The sequence below is a fragment of the Rhinoderma darwinii genome, chromosome 5 (genome assembly GCF_050947455.1).
Source record: "Rhinoderma darwinii isolate aRhiDar2 chromosome 5, aRhiDar2.hap1, whole genome shotgun sequence".
In the NCBI taxonomy this organism is placed as follows: domain Eukaryota; kingdom Metazoa; phylum Chordata; class Amphibia; order Anura; family Rhinodermatidae; genus Rhinoderma; species Rhinoderma darwinii.
In genome coordinates, this window is record NC_134691.1 from 102,058,165 (window position 1) to 102,081,000 (window position 22,836).

Genomic DNA, 22,836 nt, shown 5'->3' on the forward strand with positions numbered 1-22,836 from the left:
AACGGAACCCTGTCACAACAATGACAAGGAGAAACTTTTAGCAACGTTTCCATCACCATAGATATCAATGGTGAGGGAAATGGAAGCTGAGGTTTAAGTTTGCCTTTCCGTTGAGGGGTTACCCAACGGAAACCTCAGATGGAAGGGCAGCGGTGATGTGAACAGGCCCTTACGAATGTTTTTTTTTTAGTGTTTGTGTTTTTTTAAAGGTTCGGTCGTTCGACTACGTTGGATTCGAGGACTACTTAGATGACGGCTTTTATTTATTATCAACAAAATGGTTAATTAGGGTTGTGTGTTTTTTTTTATTTCAATAAACCTGTTTTTTCTGTGTCTTTGTATTTTTGTTAAACTTTATTACTACTGCCTTATTAATAGCCGCTGGCTGATTGACAGCGTCCATTACTCAGGTGGGGCCTAGTGTTAGCCTGTGCAGAGGCTAACACTAACCCCCATTAGCCATGATTAAGAGCACAGCCATTGCTCGAAACGCGTAGGCTTCATTTCTTGCCATTTCAACCACCTCGTTATTCTCCTGGTGTTATCCGTCATTCTGTTGGATTTTTTTGTTTGTCGGTGTACTATCTTCAATAAAGTGGAAACGGAGTTTCCCCCACTTATACCACACATCGCTGGATCTTTCTCTCTTTTTTTGCCACTATCTTTTGCCGTGAGCCGTCGCGGTTGATCCGGGCGATACAGAGCACAGGAGTGTGAAGCTGGTGAGCTGGAGGTTTCCTCCCATCCCTTTTTCCTTGCTATTATTACTACTAACACCCATTATTACCCTTGTACCCCCGGCCACCAGGGTTGCCGGATATGATCCAGTCCCCCCACCATATGTAGTGATGGTCGGGCACCAGGGCGGCCACAGGCTGGTATTTTTAGGCTGGGAAAGGCCAAACACAGTGGCTCTTTCCACCCTGGTAATGCTAGCCTGCTGCTGCTGTGTTGTATCTGGCTGGTTGTGATTTTTTTTTAAAAGAAAATAAATAATTAAATAAATAATTGGAAAGAACGATGTAGGGTTCCCCAATTTTTCTAACCAGCCAGATACAACATAGCAGCAGCAGCCTAGCATTAGCAGGGTGGGAAGTACCACTGTTTTTGGGCTTTTCCAGCCTAATAATACCAGCCTGCGGCCGCGTCAGTACCCAGCCATCACTACAGATAGTAGGGGACTGGATCATACCCGGCTCTTCCCGGTACCCCTGGTGGCAGTGGGTTCTGGGGTAATAATGGGGGTTAGTGATAGCCTCTGCACCGACTAACACTAAGCCCCACCTTAGTAATGGATGTTGTTAATCAGCCAGCAGCTATTAATAAGGCATTAGTAATAAAGTTTAGAAAAATACTAAGACATAGAAAAAATATTTTATTTAAATAAAAATCCCTCACACAACCCTCATTAACCATTTTATTGAGAATAAAAAAAACACCGTTATCGAAGTAGTCCTCAAATCTGAAGTAGTCCAACAACCGAACTTGTAAAAAAACACAAACACCCAAAAATAATTAGTAACACATAAAAATGCAAAACAATTATTATTCTTAAAGAGACTCTGTCACCATATTATAAGTGCCCTATCTCCTACATAAGGAGATGGGCGCTGTAATGTAGGTGACAGTAATGCTTTTTATTTAAAAAAACGATCTATTTTCACAACGTTAGGAGCGATTTTGGTTTATGCTAATGAGCTTTCTTAATGCCCAAGTGGGCGTACTTTTACTTTCGACCAAGTGGGCGTTGTACAGAGGAGTGCATGACGCTGACCAATCGGCATCATGCAATCCTCTCCATTTATTTACACTGCACTAGAGATATAGTTATATCACTATGTGCAGCTACATACACAAGCCCTAACATTACTACAGTGTCCTGATAATGAATACACATGACCATCCAGCCTGGACGTCATGTGTACTCAGAATCCTGACACTTCTGAATCTTTTTTGTGAGATTCCGGCAAGTGAAACCAAATCTCGTTTAGCTCCGTAATCTCGCGAGATTTGGTTTCACTTGCCGGAATCTCACAAAAAAGAGTCAGAAGTGTCAGGATTCTGAGTACACATGACGTCCAGGCTGGATGGTCATGTGTATTCATTATCAGGATACTGTAGTAATGTTAGGGCTTGTATATGTAGCTGCACATAGTGATATAACAATATCGCTAGTGCAGTGTAAATGAATGGAGAGGAGTGCATGATGCCGATTGGTCAGCGTCATGCACTCCTCTGTACAACGCCCACTTGGTCAAAAGTAAAAGTACACCCACTTGGGCATTAAGAAAGCTCATTAGCATAAACCAAAATCGCTGCTAACGTTGTGAAAAAAGATCGTTTTTTTAAATAAAAAGCATTACTGTCACCTACATTACAGCGCCCATCTCCTTATGTAGGAGATAGGGCACTTATAATGTGGTGACAGAGTCTCTTTAACTTTCCTGGGTCCAGCAATGGAGCCGCAATGTCAGCTAGCTGAGCCGTGTATCTAATCCTATCATGTGTGATACTGTCTGCTGAGCCACTGTATCCAATCCTACAGATGCAGCCATCTTTAACTTGATTCTGATAACTTGCTGCAGCGTGATATCACATAACAAAAGCCATTGAAAAGTCATTGAAAAAGTCAAGATAAGGGATCTAGCCGCTGTTTATTTACTGCGTTAAAAGTCAAGGTAAAGACGGCTACATCTGTATAATGTGTGATACTGTCTGCTGAGACACTGTATCTAATCCTATCCATAGCTATAGGGTCGTAGTGCTATAAATATGCTATCTCCTATAAATATATACATATACATACACGCACACACATTTTTTGGGGGGGTATATGTATTGGGGCTATTTCCTCTAACGTTCCAAGACCTTAGTGATACCCCTGGCTGCTAGTGCTGCATCGTTGGATCACTTAGGAGACCCATTGAAGCAGATAAAAGCTGCGGGCCGTTGGTCATAAGAAGTTTGGGGGGGCAATAAGAACCTTTGCATCAGAGCCCATGAGCATTTAGCTACGCCCCTGAGTACAGCTTTGATCCTTTTAAAAGCTAAAATTCTTGGCCTTAATATCTAAGATCTAATCTGTAGGCCTTTTTTTTTTTTTAGCACTAATCGATTTATGTCGCTAGCAGTGAAAGTGTTAACTATGCAGCAGTATACCCACAAACTTACAGGCCCCATGCACACGACAGTATTTTTCATCAGTAATTACGGACAGTAATTACTGACCGTAATTACAGATCATTCATTTCTATTGGCCATGGACACCTTTCAGCATTTTTACTGATGGGTGTCCGTGCTGAACGGAAGGCTACTGATGTGCATCCGTAAACCGTCCGTATTTACGAAAGCATTGCTAGGCAACATGTAGATGACATAATTTGCAACCTCCCTCTTTTTGTAAGGATCCGTATATACGGATGAAATACGGATGCCTACTGACGGTCAGTATTTCAGGATAGATGAAAATACTGTCGTGTGCATGGGGCCTTAATCCTTACTTCAGTGACACTCTGTTCCGTCGAAATCTTGGACAAAAATTGGACTAAACAAATGCAGTTTAATCTGTTTCCAACTATAGGACAATTTCTGCTTGTGTTTAAGAAGTGGACAAAAGAAGTGCAGGAACAACTTTCATGTGTTTGCCATTTCTATTTAGTACTGCACGATGATACAAACAGTGCCTACCTCATGTCTGGGCAGCAAGCAGCAATAAACTATGCATATAAAACTGGCATGTTGTCAACTGGAGAGTATAGATTGTAATCTACCATACAACTGTTATTAAAGGGGTTTTCTGGAGAACATTAACATTTCAATTCTATACATACATTTAAACATGCTTTCTAATTTTGTTGTATTTAAAATTCTGCTCCTAAGCGCGACATCAAACTACAATCACGTGATCCCACACACTCTGTAGTCTTCTGCTTCCTGATGATGCACCGACACAGCCACACGTGACATCTGGCTGCTGCCTACTCCACTCTGTGTCGGCGTGTCATCGAACATGTCATAAAAAGGGGCTGGCACTGCTACTAATAGTTCCCTTAGCCATCCATCTTCTAAGTCCCAACTCAATCATCTGTAACAAAGCATCATGAGCTCAGCCTATCAATGCGAAGTAGGGGCAGACTTATTCGGGAGGACGGACAGAGGAATGTGATGGATGGCGATTACTGTGACGACAGTGCAGATATGCATGATAGAAGATGTAGGAAAAGACCAGCACTCAGACCTGCCTAAAACCCCGAAATCTCTCAGCATTTGGGCAATGATATCGTGGGTTTGTGGTGGACAAAAAAAATTATATTTTTCCATGTGATAAGTATTTCTTACTATTAGTGAGCCATGTTTTATGCGTTCTTTCTTTTTTCTTTTGTACTTGGGGCCGTTGGATAACCCCTTTAACCTGTGTTCCATAAAATGTGTCTGTGGCATGAGAATTTATGATGTTCTCTTTGAACTAATATCCGCTTATATGTATATATTTTATTACCTCAATGATCAGATGTAATAGTGAATAGAATTGAAAAATAAAAATCCCATTTACAATTGCACGTTGTAGGTTTTCTGCTATATAGACTTTGTATTTCCCCCAAGAGTGATCATCTGAGAGAATGAGCTGAAGAATACTCCAAGAGGCACGAAGAAATATCACATTTGTCTTCACTGTCCCACAAGTGCTATCAGCTGAATACAGTTTATGGCAGCCTGTATTCTGTCAATGCAAGTGCAATGCCCACAAAGCTGTCATGTTGTCTGGTAGCAGAACAGTAGTGTAAACATTGTTCATAAAGAATATAGGCTGCCATAAACTATATTTTGCTGATGACTTTAGTAGGAAAGTGGGAGTTAATTAAAAAAATAAATGCGTCTTGGAATAAATTTTTTAGAACAAAATGCTTTGGTTTTTTTCCTGTTGTCATCCCTTTTTAGACCAGTTACCTCATTTATCTATGCGGAATATATCAATCCTCATGATGAAATTGTTGCTATGTATACCATGTTGTATTATAACCCCCTGATGAACCAATGAGTTTAGGAAACCGCGTTTTGACATAATATTAAGCTAATTCAAATTTTATGGGTTTGTGTGATTTGTACAATCTTTTTTTCTTTATTACATAGTACCATCTGTATAGTCTATCCCTTTGCAACACAATTAGGCTTCATGCCCACTTCAGTCTTTTTCTTCAGGGTGCTAGCCATTTTTCTGACGGCTAGCACCCTGACCCACTCATTTCAATGGGGCCATGCACACTTCAGTTTTTTTGACGGTCCCGTTGCTCCGTTCCGACAAAAGTAGATCATGTCCTACTTTGGTCCGAGATTCCGTGACTGTGAGGCCCATGCAAGTCAATGGGGCCGTCAAAAAAACGGAAGGCATCCGTGTGCCGTCCGTGTGTGACGGAGCCATTGCCTAGCAACGGCCGGGCGGGCAGAAGTACATTAGAGATATTACACTAATCGGCAGCCACTTCTCTGTATCCATCACTGATAGAGAGAAGAGGCTGCTGATAAAAATAAAAAGCAGTTCATACGTACCCCGGTCGTTGTCTTGGTGACGAGTCCCTCTTCTTCCTCCAGTCCGACATTCCTGTATAACGCGGCAGTCCATGTGGCCGCTGCAGCCTGTGATTGGCTGCAGAGGCGGTCACGTGGGATGAGGCATCATCCCTGGAGACCGGCCTTCTGACGTCATCCCGTCTGGCGTGACAGCCACTACAGCCTGTGATTGGCTGCAGCGGTGACATGGGATGAAACGTCATCCCAGGAGGCCGGACAGGAGGAAAATGAAGGGAGTTCTGGCTAAGTATGAACTGATTATTTATTTTTTATTTAATTAAAATTGCATTTTGCGATTGCCGAGCATGGTCATTCTTCAGCGCTAGTCACTGTCCAGGGTGCTGAAAGAGTTACCGCCGATCAGTGCAGTGCAGCCCATTAACTCTTTCAGCACCCTGGACAGTACCATGCTCGGCGCTCGGAAACAGAAGCACGGTGTGCACACGGGAGTGCACATGGAAACCACACGGCCAACAAAACGGGCACACGGATCCATCAAAAACGGCCGCTAAAACGGTGAAGGAAGTGTGCACGAGGCCTAACAGATTTCTGAATGCTTTTGAGAATTAGCTGGTGTAGTCAGATAAATACACTGAAGGGCGCATCGGGGCATTGTAGAAGGTTCCAGAGCGGGGCTGTTCTTTTTAGGGCGACTACTCTGCTGTCTTTCAGGCATCTATTACCATGGTTTCTACTGATGTATAGGTAGAATGTATAGTAGAATTCTGTACTTTCCCTGGCTCACATATACCCTTTTCCCTCTCTTTCCCTATCATTGTACTGGTTCTGCACATTGTTACATCCTTGGTATATGGTGTTATACCTCATAGTTGTTTTTACAACTGATTGAAGACTTAAATATATTTGTTTTGTGCCTAAATTACTTTTAGAAGACATATTAAAGGTTATATTTTAAAAATGTTACACTTGTTCATCATTAAACATGAAATTAAATGAGCTGCGTTTTCAGTGATATGTGATCTGAACAGAGCCTTAATGGCATCTCTTTCTAAGTTGCTATTAAGTATATGTTTAATAAATTACCATTTTATCATCGTTCCATAATTTGTAAGACCTGTAGACAATGGGGGGATTTGTGAAACCCTCTACGGAAGTATTCTGGCATAGAAAAGTTGCAATTTGCACAAATACTAGTTTTTACACCACCTCCGTCAATTTAAAAAAAAAAAAAAGTCTGTGGTGCTTATTGGCCAGGCGGGGCCACCACAGCTCTACAAGGTAACTATAATTGCCGCCAGGAAGCTGCCTAAATTATAGAACAAATCTACTCTACCTGGAGTAGATTTGATTTTCTGGCCCACGAACGGCCAGAGATGCACCTAATTTATTAACCCCTTGCTGACTTTTGATGTAGGGTTGCGTCATAGCCGGCAAGGAGAAGTATTGAGCAGGCTCACGGGCAGAACCTACTCTATACTCAGCAGGTATCGGCTGTATGTTACAACCGACATTTCACTTCAACAGGCCAGTAGTGAACGTGGCATTTAAGGGGGCAGACCCTTCCAACAGCCCAGGGGCTACGGCTGCCATGACAACCGTGGGAGGTTAAAGGTTGTAATGGCAGCCTGGAGTCCTAATGAAGGTCCCCATGTTTGTCATTCTTCTGCTTCTAGTAAGCCCTGCCAGAGGCACTGCTTAATATAAGCCGGTAAAAAATTAAGTACATAAGCATTGCAGTATATTGTACAACTGATTTATTGATTGCTAGTTCAAGTCCCCTAGGGGGACTATTAAAAATGTATAAAACAGTTAAATAAAGCGTTTTCAAAGAAAATATTAAAAGTTCAAAAAACAACCCTTTGTTAATTCTTCCCCAAAAGCAATGTAAAAAAACATCAAAACATAATTGGTATTGCCCTGTCAGTAAAAGTCCATTCTACAAGAATATAACATCAACCCCTTCGGGATGAAGCCATTTTTTGATTTTTGATTTTAGTTTTTCACTCCCTGCATTCTAAGAGCCATAACTTTTTTATTTTTCCATCAATAGAATGGTGTGAGGGCTTATTTTTTGCAGGAGGAGTTGTAGTTTCTTTTGGTACCATTTATCGTTCCATATAATGTATTGGCAATCTGAAAACAAATTCTTTGCGATCTGAAGTTGGAAAAAATTGTGATTTCTCAATGTTTATTTGGGTTTCGTTTTTACGACTTTCACCGTGCGGTAAAAACAACAACTTATCATTATTCTGTGGCTCAATACCAATACTCAAATGTGCCAAATTTATATAGTTTTTTTTAAATTTACTACTCTTTACTACTACTAATAAACTCTTTGTTAAAAACAAAAATGTTTTGTGTCGCCACATTCTGAGAGCCATAACTTTTTTATTTTTCACCGATTCAGCGGTGTGAGGGCATTTTTTGGTATGTAGAACTTTTTGATCACATCTTATAATAAATTTCTTAGAGCTAAGTTGACCAAAAAAACTGCGATTTTGGCGGTTTACATTTTTTATTATTTACGCTGTTCACCGTGCGCGTTAAATAATGCTATATTGTAATAGTTCAGACTTTTATGGACGCAGCTATCCCAATTTTGTTAACTTTTAAAAAATGTTTACATTACTTTAGGGAGAAAATGGGCAAAAGTTTATTTTTAACTTTTAATATGTTTATTTTTTTCACTACTTAAAACTTTTTTCACACACTTTATTAGCCCCCCTAGGGACTTGAAACAGTTTTCTGGTACAATAAACTGCAATACTAACGTATTGCAGTATATCGTGATTTTTACAGGCATCTGTTAAGCCCTGCCACAGGCAGGACTTAGCAGAGGCAGATTGAAGGCAGCCCTGCCATAACAACCGTCATCACCCCCCTATCTCACTGCGGGTGTGGGGGGACTACGCTATTGCTTCCGGCAAAACGACGGATCCAGTGCACAAAAGAGACAAACGGAAACCACGGGCACCGGCTCTGTCACCATTGAAATCAATGGTGATGGAAACGGAAACCTCTGGTTTCCCTCGGTGTCAGTTTCAGTATGCTCAGGGTCCCGTTCTGATGGAAACCTCTGAGAGAACGGGACCCCAACGCAAATGTGAACAGAGCCTTAGCCATTCTTTATGTTGTGGTCCTGTTTTACATATTTGATTTCTATGATGCTAATATTGTCTCTAAGGCCAGGATCACACACCGTTTTGATGCAGTTTTTTAGCCAAACACAGTAGTGGACACAAAAGAAAGGAGATGCATTAGTCTTTCCTGGCCTTAGGGTGTATTCATAGCCAGGATTACCACAAAATCGCAGTAAAACACAACAATTTTAACAGCGGCAATAAACCTTAATTTGACTGCACCAAATGATTAGATCTTTATAATGGTTATTTTATTATTATTTTTATTATTATTATTGGTGTTTGTAGGGGCTCTGATATGCTAGTATTTCTACTTCGTTGCCCCTAAGTTTCTGTAAAAGTTGGTGACAAGTTGATGACCGTATGTCTTCTCCTGTCCTCTATTTCCCCTGTCTACAAAACCCCAATGAAACGGAATGAAAAATAACACAATAATAAAGGACTACAGTAAAAATATATACAATAAAAAGCATAGTAATTATACATATGTAAGACAACAGCTGTTAAAGAGCAATTTATTCCCAAATGTTGAGCTTCATAAAATGAAATTGAGACAAATTGCTTTGGGACTGAGATTTACATTTTGCCAGGGGAGATATTTTTTATATAGGTCTCGTCTCTGTAGTGTTAGAGCCATACATGCATTGGCACATACAGTGTGCTGTGACGATTTTATTGTATATAAGTATCATACAATATCATATATTAGAGCATTTGATTTTTACATGATTTATACACATCTGAGTCTGAGCATATGAAATGCAAGATATAGACATTTCTCCATATATGCAAATTCATTATAACCTTTACTCATCATCATTCACGGTGTTCAGAACCATTATTGTAATAATTATTGTAATAATCGTTAACGTCATAACAATATCAAGATCTAGCTATACAGTTTCCAGAATGTCAATTATTACACTAAGCAATAACACAGCTATAGATTTCTCTGCCATGAATAACACTGCCGGCTTGGAGCTGACATATTCAGAAAGTATAAAAGTCATTATAATCGTGCTCATATCTTTGCTTGTTGTGATCACAGTTCTCGGTAATATTCTGGTTATGTTAGCTTTTATTTTAGACAAGAGACTCAGAACTCAGAGCAACTTCTTTCTCCTGAATCTGGCCAACTGTGATTTCTTATTGGGTAAGGCTATGTTTTACTTCTTTTTAAAATACATAAAAATAAATTCTATAGGGGTCATGTCCTATATAAATGAAGCGTAATAGCTGTTTAATGAAAGATTCTGCATTTTTTTATCGCACTTTGCTCTTCAATTATTCACTATTTTTAAGATCTATGATTGGTGTCAGTGAGTAGAAACTTTCTTGATTCAATTCAAGTGCTGGAAGCCAGTCTTAAAATGTGCTGCTCAAAGCAGACTTTATTATACAATGTATTAGGCTGGATTCACACGAGTATGTTCGGTCCGTAAAGGACGGAACGTATTTCGGCCGCAAGTCCCGGACCGAACACACTGCAGGGAGCCGGGCTCCTAGCATCATAGTTATGTACGACGCTAGGAGTCCCTGCCTCGCTGCGGGACAACTGTCCCGTACTGTAATCATGTTTTCAGTACGGCCGTGTGCAGGGTCCTTAATAATAGTGAATCTGTCGGACCGCAGTGGACCCGCCTCCTTTTTGCTAAGTCATGCCACTTTTAAAAACGTGACGGGCACGACATAAAAATGAAAAAAGTCAAACATTGTTGCGCAAAACAGCTTGCAAACCGGGTGTAGTGTTTTTTGTGTAATTCTTTTTTTTTTCCAATAAACTTTTAATTGAATTTTGTAGAATAACAAAACCAAGAAGGTAGGATACTCAACATGAGGATCTCCCTAAAGACATAGAAACATAAAGTAAAACATACATTACAGGGATTCACATACAATCAAGTAGTTTATACAGAAGAACAGATCTGTCCTACACACTGGCGTAGCTATAGGGGTCGCAGCGGTCGCAATTGCGACCGGGCCCCGAAGCCAGGGGGGCCCACGGCCCCCCGCACCACATCAATAAAAAGTTACTATAGTAACTCAGGCCGCGGGCCCCTGTTACTATAGTAACATACTTTACTTACCTTCCTGGTTCCGGATGGCAGCGGAGGTCCTGACGTCAAGCGCTGTGTGCAGCGCATGACGTCACAGCGCTATGCGCCGCGCACAGCATCGAGACTACAGAACTCCCGCCGCGGCCGAAGAGGAAGGTAAGGTTAGCCCTGACTGGCGGGGTCTGACTCCCGGGACCCGCCAATCAGCTGTTTTGAAGGGGCCGCAGCACTCGTACGAGAGCTGCTCCCCTTCATTCCTGTCACTTCATTCCGGTCACACTGTGAATCGGTGTCGGCGATTCACAGTGTGAGCGAGTAGTGAAATGAAGGGGAAGCAGCTCTCGTACGAGTTCTGCGGCCCCTTCAAAACAGCTGATTTGCGGGTCCCTGGCGACACATCAGCTATTGATGGCCTATCCTGTGGATAGGCCATCAATGTTTAGGGACTGCACAACCCCTAAGCCTACGATATATCAGGCTTAGGGGGCCCATGAGACAGGATCACAGATTGTGTGATCCTGTCTGCTGGGCCCTGTATCTAAGCCAATCACATGGTAGGCTTAGATACATGGCCCATGCGTGATCCTGTCTGCTGGGCCCTGTATCTAAGCCTACCACACTGTAGGTTTAGATACAGGGCCCCAGCACACAGTAATCTTATACTGTATAAGATTACTGTCTGCTGGACCCTGTATCTAAGCCTACCTTGTGGTAGGCTTAGATACAGGGTCCCACAGACAGTATCACACATGGGCCCTGTATCTAAGCCTTAGGGTATGTGCACAGACACTAATTACGTCCGTAATTGACGGACGTATTTCGGCCGCAAGTACCGGACCGAACTCAGTGCAGGTAGCCGGGCTCCTAGCATTATAGTTATGTACGATGCTAGGAGTCCCTGGCTCGCTGCAGGACAACTGTCCCATACTGTAATCATGTTTTCAGTACGGGACAGTTGTCCGGCAGCGAGGCAGGGACTCCTAGCGTCGTACATAAGTATGATGCTAGGAGCCCGGCTCCCTGCACTGTGTTTGGTCCAGTACTTGCGGCCGAAATACGTCCGTCAATTACGGACGTAATTAGTGTGTGTGCACATACCCTAACACATGTGTTACTAATCATTTTTTGTGTGTTTTCTTACAGGTTCGGTCGTTGGACTACGGCAGATTCCAGGACTACTTCGATGACAGCTTTTTTTTTTTATTATTAAAATGGTTAATGAGGGCTGTGTGGGTTTTTTTTTTATTTCAATAAAATATTTTTTCTATGTCTTTGTGGTTTTTTTTTAAACTATATTACTACCGCCTTAGTAATGGCCGCCGGCTGATTGACAGCATCCATTGCTAAGGTGGGGCTTAGTGTTAGCCGGTGCAGAGGCGAACACTAACCCCCTTTATTACCCCGGTACCCACCGCCACCAGGGGTGCTGGGAAGAGCCGGGTACGATCCAGTACCTGACCATCTGTAGTGATGGTCGGCCACTGGGGTGGCCGCAGGCTGGTATTATCAGGAGGGGAAAGGCCAAAAACAGTGGCCCTTCCCATCCTGGTAATGCTGCCTGCTGCTGCTTTATTGTATCTGGCTGGTTATGAAAATGGGGGGAACCCCACGTCATTTAAAAATAAATAAAATAAAAAATAATTGGAAAGAACGATGTCGGGTCCCCCCCAATTTTCATAACCAGCCAGATACAACACAGCAGCAGCAGGCAGCATTACAAGGGTGGGAAGGGCCACTGTTTTTGGCCTTCCCCAGCCTAATACTACCAGCCTGCGGCCACCCCGGTGCCTGCCCGTCACTACAGATGGTCGGGTACTGGTTTGTACCCGGCTCTTCCCAGTACCCCTGGTGGCGGTGGGTACCGGGGTAATAATGGGGGTTAGTGTTGGCCTCTGCACCTGCTAACATTATACCTCGCCTTAGTAATGGAGGTCGTCAATCAGCCAGCGGCCATTACTAAGGCGGTGATAATAAAGTTTAAAAAGATACAAGCACATAGAAAAAATATTTTATTGAAATAAAAAAACACAACCCTCATTAACCATTTTATTGAGAATAAAAAAAACGCCGTCATTGAAGTCCTCGAATCCGAAGTCCAACAACTGAACCTGTAAAAAAAACACAAACACAAAAATAATCAGTAACACATAAAGAAGCAAAATTATTATTCTTACCTATCCTGGGTCCAGCGCTGGAGCCGCAATGTCAGCGAGCTGGGCCCTGTATCTAATCCTATCATGTGTGATACAGTCTGCTGAGCTGTGTATCTAATCCAATCATGTATGATACTGTCTGCTGGGCCCTATATCTAATCCGATCATGTGTGATACTGTCTGCTGAGCCACTGTATCTAATCCTATCATGTGTGATACTGTCTGCTGAGCCACTGTATCTAATCCTATCATGTGTGGTACTGTCTGCTGAGCCACTGTATCTAATCCTATCATGTGTGATACTGTCTGCTGAGCCACTGTATCTAATCCTATCATGTGTGGTACTGTCTGCTGAGCCACTGTATCTAATCCTATCATGTGTGGTACTGTCTGCTGAGCCACTGTATCTAATCCTATCATGTGTGATACTGTCTGCTGGGCCACTGTATCTAATCCTATCATGTGTGATACTGTCTGCTGAGCTGTGTATCTAATCCTATCATGTGTGATACTGCCTTCTGAGCCACTGTATCTAATCCTATCATGTGTGATACTGTCTGCTCAGCCACTGTATCTAATCCTATCCATAGTTTATAGGGTCGTAGTGCTATAGATATGCTATGCTGTATCCTATACACACATGTTTTTGGGCGGACACACATGTATTGGGGCTATTTCCCGGACATTTTCAGGAGAAAACAGCACCGTAATTTCAGCCGTAATGGCATGTGCATACGTCTTTCGCTGCATCCATTACGGAAGTAACTGAAGCTGGTTTTCCATGGAGTCCATGGAAAACGGCTCCATTTACGTCTGAAGAAGTGACAGGCACTTTTTTACGCGCCGCCTTTTGACAGCGACGCGTAAAAAAAAATGACCGTCGGCACAGAACATCGTAAGACCCATTCAAATGAATGGGCAGATGTTTGCCGACGCTTTTGAGCCGCATTTTCGGACGTAATTCAATGCTAAAACGCCCGAATTACGTCCGTAAATAGTGTGTGTGAACCCAGCCTTAGTGACGCCCCCGGCTGCTAGTGCTGCATTGTTGGGTCACTTAGGAGACCCAGCGATGCAGCTGAAAGCTGCGGACCGTCGGCCTTGAGAAGTTTGCGGGGGGGGGGGGGGCCCAGTAAGAATTTTTGCATCGGGGCCCATGAGCCTCTAGCTACGCCCCTGGTCCTACATATGACACATATTTATGGCAGGATACAAATCGATACAGAATATACTGACAACCATCGAAATATAGACTCTACACCCAGAACCCAGCAAAAGGGTAAGTGGAGCTCAGGTCAAATCCGGGGCTAGACCAAATTTGCTCCAAGGTTTCCAGGCTCTCTCATATTTAGCTAGCGAGTGAGTCTTAGTAGCCCACGACTTCTCCATATGATAGGAAAACTGAACTTGATTAACTAACTCCGCTTTAGTCAGAGGATCAGACAATTTCCATTCGATATCCCATGTGGACATATACAAGTGAATAGGCCGTAAAATAGAGATATGCCCTTAACCTTAGGGAGTTTATTAGCATATAACAGTATAGCCTGACGTGGGAGAAATGGGCTAGAAACATCTACTGAGGAAAGCGCATGTCTGACACAGAGATATTTATAAAAATCTGCTCTAGGGATACCATAACAAGAGGAGAAATCTTGAAATGATCTAAAGATAGAATCGCTATATAGAGAAGAAATGGTCTTCATACCTGCAGACTCCCAGGCGTAAATTTTAACATTGTCTATAAAAGAATATAAGTATGTGTAATTCTTTTTTATCTAATCTGAAATCCAAATAATATAATCCAAATAATATAATCAAAGAAGGACTCAACAGTTGTCAGTTTATTAAACATTTGCAGATTTTTAAATGGACATTAATATGAAATAAATTGAAATACTTTAAGGTCAAGGTAAAAAAAAATAATTCTAATATAAAATGTGCTATTATAATAATTTGTGTTTTCATTAGGCCAGGATCACACATATCATTTTGATGTAGTTTTTGGCTCAGTTTTTTAAGCCAGAAGTGGATCCAAAAGTAAGGAAATATATAGAAAAAAAACCAATGCATACCCTGTCCACTCCTGTTTTTGGCTTAAAAAAAACGGACCCAAAAACTGCACCAAAAATTGCGTCAAAATTGTGTGTGTTATCCCGGACTAAGAGGAATCTTCTGATTAGTCTTCTCTGCTAAGATTTTTGACAATTTAATTATCTGCATTTCCTATTGGACTTCTGGAATTTGCTGGATTATCAAATGTTGAATAATAAAACATTTTTACTGCAAAATTACAGCCAGGTGGCAGTCATTTACATTTGGATGCATTTCTAACTGTACTGCAACCAGTAAACAGGTAGACATTTGCATACACACATATGCTTATACTACAACACAGCGTACTAGTGTTTTCCATATTTAATCAATATTATTGGTGTTAATATATATTCTTTGTTGCCAGGAGCATTTGCCATCCCTTTGTACATACCATATATGCTGACAGGAAAGTGGTTGATTGGAAGATTCTTATGTAAATTATGGTTAGTTGTTGACTATACCATGTGCACTGCATCAGCATTTAATGTTGCTTTAATAAGTTACGACAGATTCCTTTGTGTCACCATGGCTGTAAGTATCACATATGGTTCAGTTTTCTTGTGTAAATATAGCAATTTCCCAAAAGAGTAGAAAAATACTAATTATAAATGGAGTATATAAATATATTCACTGCATACATTTAGTAAAAAATAATATGGGATGTGTCTGGTATTGCCGCTCATTTTCATTCCCAAGATTGGTGATTTCTCTGAAAAATTCAGACTCGTTTATTCTAATCCTAATCCTTTTATCAGCACTTTAGCCCAAGACTGTATTAGCAGTGGTGCTATTCAGATTTTTCTAAAATCAATTTGGAGCGTGAACTTTTTGTTAGTAACCCATTCAAAATTGCATGTTAGGGACAAAAGCAGTCCTTATTGGTGTATCCACCATTGTGCTTTCCAAACAGCCTCCTGAAGTAAACAGTGCCTGAGCCATGACACACGATCCTTCTAATACCATATATCTGTAGTTATTGTCACATAATCACATGATTACAGGGATTGTTTACCTCTGGAGTGGCGTTTGGACAACAGCGAGGGGGGGATTGCGACAGTGGATATACGGGTAAGTGTCTTATTAGACCAATAGATTTTTAAATAGCACATTGATATAACACATCGATTGGCGCTTGTTTAGCTCCAGTTACATGAACAATGATTGCACTATATGGGGACAAAGGAGATTGTTTGTCCCCATACAATTTGCATCATTGTCAGCAGCATATCCCCTATTTACATGGGGAGAAGTGCTGCTGACACGGGTCAATGATCAGGAATGAGCATTCCGTTCCCCGATCATTCACAGGAAAGGTGATAAATGTATGATTGCTGGGACCCCAAGTGATCATACACTAATCACCTGTAATGACGGGGTAGGGAGACAGACAGGTGAGCCCTAATCTACCCGCCACTCAGTCCCTGCCTACTTGCAACGGCCCGTCCTAGGCGACGGCGTACAACTGGGCGACGTTCCCTACGCTCAATAAGTGCACGACAGACAAACAGACAAGGGTACACAGAAGTTAGGGAAATGGGGCAGTTGCCCACGGCAGCACCGTGAGCAACGAGAATAGTGAACGAGCCGAGTCAAACCAGGAGTGTACGAGGTACCAAATGCAGAGCAGGAGAATTGTCAGTAAAGCCAGGGTCAAAATGAAGCAGAGGACAAAATGTTCAAGCAGCAGCAGCAGAGCCAGGACACAGACAGAATCACAGGCAAAGGAGGAGCAGGAAATGCAGGTATAAATAGACAGAGGGCGGGAGCTAGCTCCGTCTGGCTAGGCTGTGATAGGCTCTCCCACTTCTCAGCCTCCCAGCCTGACTGGTAGAAGATCGTGTCACTCTCTCAGACTTAGGAGCAGGTGCAGACTGATTACCCACGGGCGTCGACACAGAAGCTGTGTCTGGCAGATCCTTTACAGTACCCCTCCTTTTAAGGTGGGCCACTGGACCCTTTCTAGGTGGACCTGGCTTATTGGGGAAGCGAACATGGAACCTCCTGAGCAATAGCCCAGCGTGAACATCCCGGGCGGGTACCCAAGTCCTCTCCTCAGGCCCGTATCCTCTCCAATGGACCAGGTACTGGAGGGAGCCTTGGACCATCCTGCTGTCCACAATCTTGGCCACCTCGAATTCTACCCCTTGAGGGGTGAGAACAGAGACCGGAGGTTAACACGAGGGAGCCAAGGACGGTCGAGCAGCGTTTAAGGAGGGAGGCATGAAACACGTCGTGTACTCGAAAAGATGGGGGTAACTCCAGTCGGAAGGAGACAGGGTTAAGGACTTCAATGACCTTGTATGGCCCTATATATCGGGGAGCAAATTTTTTGGACGGGACTTTAAGGCGCAAATTTTTAGAAGATAGCCACACCAGATCCCCGACCACAAACAAGGGGTTAGCAGAACATCTTCTATCTGCCTGAGTCTTTTGTATGCTCTGGGGCGCCTCTAGGTTCTTCTGAAATTCGGCGAGGGGAATGAAGGAGGAATGAATGAAGGAGACCGTATCATATTGACAGTCAGAGATAAAACACCTTAAATATTGTTCTAGAGACTGATTAGTCCTCTCAGTTTGGCCATTAGTTTCAGGATGGAAGGCCAAGGAGAAGGACAGATCAATCTCCAACTTTTTACAGAAGGCTCTCCAAAACAATGAAACAAATTGTACCCCTCTGTCAGAAACAATATTGACAGGAACCCCATGGAGACGCAGGATGTGTTTGACAAACAAAGTAGCTAATGTCTTAGCATTGGGTAGTTTTGTTAAGGGGCACAAAGTGGCACATCTTACTGAAACGGTCTACTACAACCCACACCACCGACTTGCCTTGAGATGGAGGCAAATCGGTGATAAAATCCATGGAGATATGTGTCCAAGGTCTCTGGGGAATGGGCAAAGAACATAGTAAGCCCGCTGGTCGGGACCTGGGAGTCTTGGACCTAGCACAAATTTCACAAGCGGCGACGTAGGCCTTAACGTTTTAAGCAACCCAGGCCACCAATAGTTTCTGGCAATGAGATGCTTGGTACCCAGGATGCCTGGATGGCCAGATAGTGCAGAGTCATGATTTTCCCTGAGTACCCTTAGCCGGAATTGCAGGGGAACAAACAGCTTGTTCTCAGGAAGTTTCCCGGGAGCTGAAACTTGATCAGCCGCAATTTCGGAGACTAAGTCAGAATCCACAGAGGAAATGATTATACCTGGAGGCAAAACACAAGCAGGATCTTCCTCCGAAGGAGGGCTGGCCATGAAGCTACGCGACAGTGTATCAGCCTTAATATTTTTAGACCCAGCCCTATAGGTGACCAAAAAGTTGAATCTAGTAAAAAATAATGCCCATCGAGCTTGTCTCGGGTTTAGCCTCCGGGCAGATTCTAAGAAAACCAGATTCTTGTGGTCGGTAAGGACCGTTACCTGGTGCCTAGCCCCCTCCAGGAAGTGGCGCCACTCTTCAAATGCCCATTTAATGGCTAAGAGTTCGCTGTTGCCAATATCATAGTTACTCTCAGTGGGCGAGAACTTCCTGGAGAAGTAGGCACAGGGACGGAGATGGGTGAGGGACCTGCTACCCTGGGACAAGACAGCACCCACTCCCACCTCGGAGGTGTCAACCTCCACGATGGATGGCTCCATTTGGTTAGGCTGAAATCAGCACAGGGGCCGAGATAAAGCACTTCTTAAGGACCTCCAAAGCCTGGACCGCCTCTGGAGGCCAGTGGAGGAGATCGGCACCTTTGCGAGTAAGATCCGTAAGAGGCTTAGCAATGACCGAGAAGTTAGCAATAAATCTCCTGTAATAATTAGCGAACCCCAGGAAGCACTGTAACGCCTTCAGGGAGGCAGGTTGGACCCAGTCAGCCACAGCCTGCACCTTGGCGGGGTCCATGCGGAATTCATGGGGAGTGAGGATTTGACCAAAAAATGGTATCTCCTGCACCCCAAATACACATTTTTCGGTTTTAGCAAACAGTTTGTTTTCCCGAAGGGCCTGGAGCACCTTCCTGACATGCTCAATGTGGGAGGACCAGTCCTTGGAAAACACAAGTATGTCATCAAGGTACACTACAAGAAATACCCCCAGGTAGTCTCTTAAAATCTCATTTATGAAATTCTGGAAGACCGCGGGAGCATTACACAACCCAAAGGGCATGACGAGGTATTCGAAATGACCTTCGGGCATGTTAAACGCAGTCTTCCACACATCCCCCTCTTTGATGCGGATAAGGTTATAAGCCCCCCGTAGATCAAACTTAGAGAACCATTGGGCCCCGTGAACCTGATTGAAGAGATCAGGAATCAAAGGAAGGGGATACTGGTTCCTTACAGTGACGTTATTCAAGTTTCGGTAGTCAATGCACGGCCTAAGACCACCATCCTTCTTCCCTATGAAGAAGAAGCCAGCACCTACCGGAGAAGTAGAGGGGCAAATGTAACCCTTGACCAGGCATTCCTGGATATACTCTCTCATGGCTTCACGTTCGGGACAAGAGAGATTAAATATCCTACCCTTAGGGAGCATAGCTCCTGGTACCAAATCGATTGCGCAATCGTATTCTCTATGAGGAGGCAACACTTCGGAGGCCATTTTAGAAAAAACATCAGCGAAGTCCTAAAAAAACTCAGGTAGAGTGTTCACCTCCTCAGAGAGAGAAATAGAATTAACAGAAAAACATGACGTCATGCATTCCCCCATTTGGTAAGATCCCCAGTATTCCAGTTAAACGTGGGATTATGCATCTGCAAACAGGGAAGGCCTAAAACCAAATCGGACGATAATCCCTGCATCACTAGTACAGAGCACTGCTCCAAATGCATGGAGCCAACAAGGAGTTCAAAAACAGGGGTATGCTGCTTAAATAACCATTAGCAAGAGGAGTGGCGTCGATACCCACTACCGGGACAGGTTTAGGCAAATCAATCAATGGCATAGCTAGAGACATAGTAAATTCCACAGACATAATATTAGCAGAAGACCCTGAATCCACGAAGGCACTGCCGGCAGCAGACCTACCACTAAAAGAGACCTGAAAGGGAAGCAAGATTTTATTAGGTTTCATATTTACGGGAAAAACCTGTGCGCCCAAGTGACCTCCCCGATGATCACTTAGGCGCGGAAGTTTTCCGGCTGCTTATTCTTACGCCTAGGACAGTTGTTCACTTGATGCTTGTCATCCCCACAGTAGAAGCAGAGACCATTCTTCCTGCGGAACTCTCTACATTGTTGGGGAGACACGGAGGCCCCGAGTTGCATAGGTTCATCCGAGTCTTCCATGGAAGAACGAAGCAATGGAACCTCGGGAGCCATCATGGGGGAGTCAGAGGAGAAGGCACAAAAACGTTCAAGTCGTCATTCCCTGAGACGTCGGTCAAGACGTACCGCTAAAGCCATAACCTGATCTAGGGAGTCAGAAGAGGGATAGCTAACTAACAGGTCTTTCAGGGCGTTCGACAGACCCAATCTAAACTGGCACCTTAAGGCAGGGTCATTCCACCGAGAAGCTACACACCACTTCCTAAAGTCAGAACAGTACTCCTCAACAGGTCTCTTACCCTGACGTAAGGTCACCAGCTGACTCTCGGCAAAGGCAGTCTTATCAGTCTCGTCATATATGAGCTCGAGAGCAGAAAAGAAAAGATCAACAGAGGAAAGTTCAGGGGCGTCAGGAGCCAAGGAGAAGGCCTATTCTTGGGGCCCGTTCTGGAGCCGGGACATAATTATACCCACTCGCTGGCTCTCAGAACCTGAGGAGTGAGGCTTTAAGCGGAAATAGAGCCTACAACTCTCCCGAAAGGAGAAAAAAGTCTTCCGGTCCCCTGAGAACCGGTCAGGCAACTTGAGGTGGGGTTCAAGAGGTGAGGTGGGGGGCACTACGAGGGTAGCATCATGCTGGTTGCCCCTCTGAGCCAGGGCTTGGACCTGTAGGGAGAGGCCCTGCATTTGCTGAGCCAGGGTCTCAAGGGGGTCCATAGTTGTGTCAGGGACCAGGGTAGAAAAGGTATATGGGCCTGTGATTATGTAATGACGGGGTAGGGAGACAGACAGGTGAGCCCTAATCTACCCGCCACTCAGTCCCTGCCTACATGCAACGGCCCATCCTAGGCGACGGCGTACAACTGGGCGACGGTCCCTACGCTCAATAAGTGCACAACAGACAAACAGACAAGGGTACACAGAAGTTAGGGAAATGGGGCAGTTGCCCACGGCAGCACCGTGAGCAACGAGAGTAGTGAACGAGCCGAGTCAAACCAGGAGTGTACGAGGTACCAAACGCAGAGCAGGAGACTAGTGAACGAGCCGAGTCAAACCAGGAGTGTACGAGGTACCAAATGCAGAGCAGGAGAATTGTCAGTAAAGCCAGTGTCAAAATGAAGCAGAGGACAAAATGTTCAAGCAGCAGCAGCAGAGCTAGGACACAGACAGAATCACTGGCAAAGGAGGAGCAGGAAATGCAGGTATAAATAGACAGAGGGCTGGAGCTAGCTCCGTCTGGCCAGGCTGTGATAGGCTCTCCCACTCCTCAGCCTGCCAGCCTGACTGGTAGAAGATCGTGTCACTCTCTCAGACTTAGGAGCAGGTGCAGACTGATTACCCACGGGCGTCGACACAGAAGCTGTGTCTGGCAGATCCTTTACATCACCGATCCTGTGGATCGGTAATAAATGTTCTTAGTGGGAAAACCCTTTTAAGTATCCTCTTTTTATTAATTATGATATATAAGATTAGCCATAAGAGGTGCTTAGTCGACAGTTAGGAAATCATTGCAACATTTGCCATCTTGAGGGAACATGCAACTGAAGCTATAGTAACACAGACACATTGTATACTACTGGCCAACAGCTAGCCGTAGAGATAATTATTAAAAGTACAATAGAAAAAAGCTACATGTCAGGGAAACATAATTTGAGCACTTTTTTTAAAGGTAAAAAAGTTTGAATAACATTTTGCTTCTTTGTCAGGTGTTATATCGTTCCTTACAGAATAGGCACAGTCAGACTGTTCTTAAGATGCTCATTGTCTGGATATTATCATTTCTCTTATATAGCCCGGCCATTATTTTATGGGAAAGCATTGTTGGTTACAGCAGCACTCCTGATGACCTCTGCATTGCTGGATTTCATTATACGTGGTATTTTCTTCTGGTCGCATCATCTGTTGGTTTTGCGCTCCCATTCATTAGTATTTCATTTTTTAATCTGAGCATTTATTGGAACATCACTAAACGCAGCAAGAAGAAAAGAAAATCTTTGGCTCCCCAACCGCCAGGAGAAAAAGATAACAATGTCCGTACGTATATCATAGCAACTAATCTCATGCTAATTACAAGGCAGGCAGATGGACAACACGACTCTAAGTCACCCATAAAGAGAAGTGTTAACTTTCCATTTAATTTCAAACGTCAACAATTCGGATGCCAAACCTGTTCATCTAATAAACAAAATTGTGGCGTACATAGTGGAGATTTCCATATCATAAAACTCTCCAGGGACAAGAAGGTCGCCAAATCTCTAGCAATTTTAGTCTGTATTTTTGGCATCTGTTGGGCCCCCTACACATTTCTAATGAGTATCCGTGCTGCCTGTCATGGCTATTGCATTGATTCCTATTGGTATGACATTACTTTTTGGCTTCTTTGGATCAATTCAGCAATCAACCCTCTCCTTTATCCACTATGCCACAAACAATTCAGAAGTGCTTTTATTAAAGTCTTTATACACATGTGCTTGTGGAAAACTGTACAATAAGGTCTTATAAAAAAAAAGGCAGAGCCACGCGTAAGGAGCCTATACGTTGATGCACGGAGCCTATACAGTGACACACAAAGCCCCTCTGTACGGCCCAATATTATGGAGATATTC

The 22,836-nt window shown here is 43.4% G+C and overlaps 1 protein-coding gene across 1 annotated transcript; it reads left to right on the forward strand.

Moving 5' to 3' along the window:
* The first annotated feature begins 9,578 nt into the window (after nucleotides 1–9,578).
* Nucleotides 9,579–22,722, forward strand: LOC142652485 (histamine H3 receptor-like). The gene is made up of 4 exons (XM_075828130.1): nucleotides 9,579–9,822; nucleotides 15,341–15,507; nucleotides 21,937–22,268; nucleotides 22,434–22,722. The coding sequence occupies exons 1-4, from the start codon at nucleotides 9,579–9,581 to the stop codon at nucleotides 22,720–22,722; spliced, it is 1,032 nt and encodes a 343-aa protein (XP_075684245.1).
* Nucleotides 22,723–22,836: the final 114 nt, after the last annotated feature.

What these genes read in the sequence shown, in the direction of transcription:
- LOC142652485 (XM_075828130.1), top strand. Translation starts at nt 9,579, where the DNA reads ATGTCAATTATTACACTAAGCAATAACACAGCTATAGATTTCTCTGCC. An exon ending in TCCTTTGTGTCACCATGGCT is followed by an intron (nt 15,508 to 21,936) that starts GTAAGTATCACA and finishes CTTCTTTGTCAG; the next exon opens with GTGTTATATCGTTCCTTACA. An exon ending in AAAGATAACAATGTCCGTAC is followed by an intron (nt 22,269 to 22,433) that starts GTATATCATAGC and finishes TGGCGTACATAG; the next exon opens with TGGAGATTTCCATATCATAA.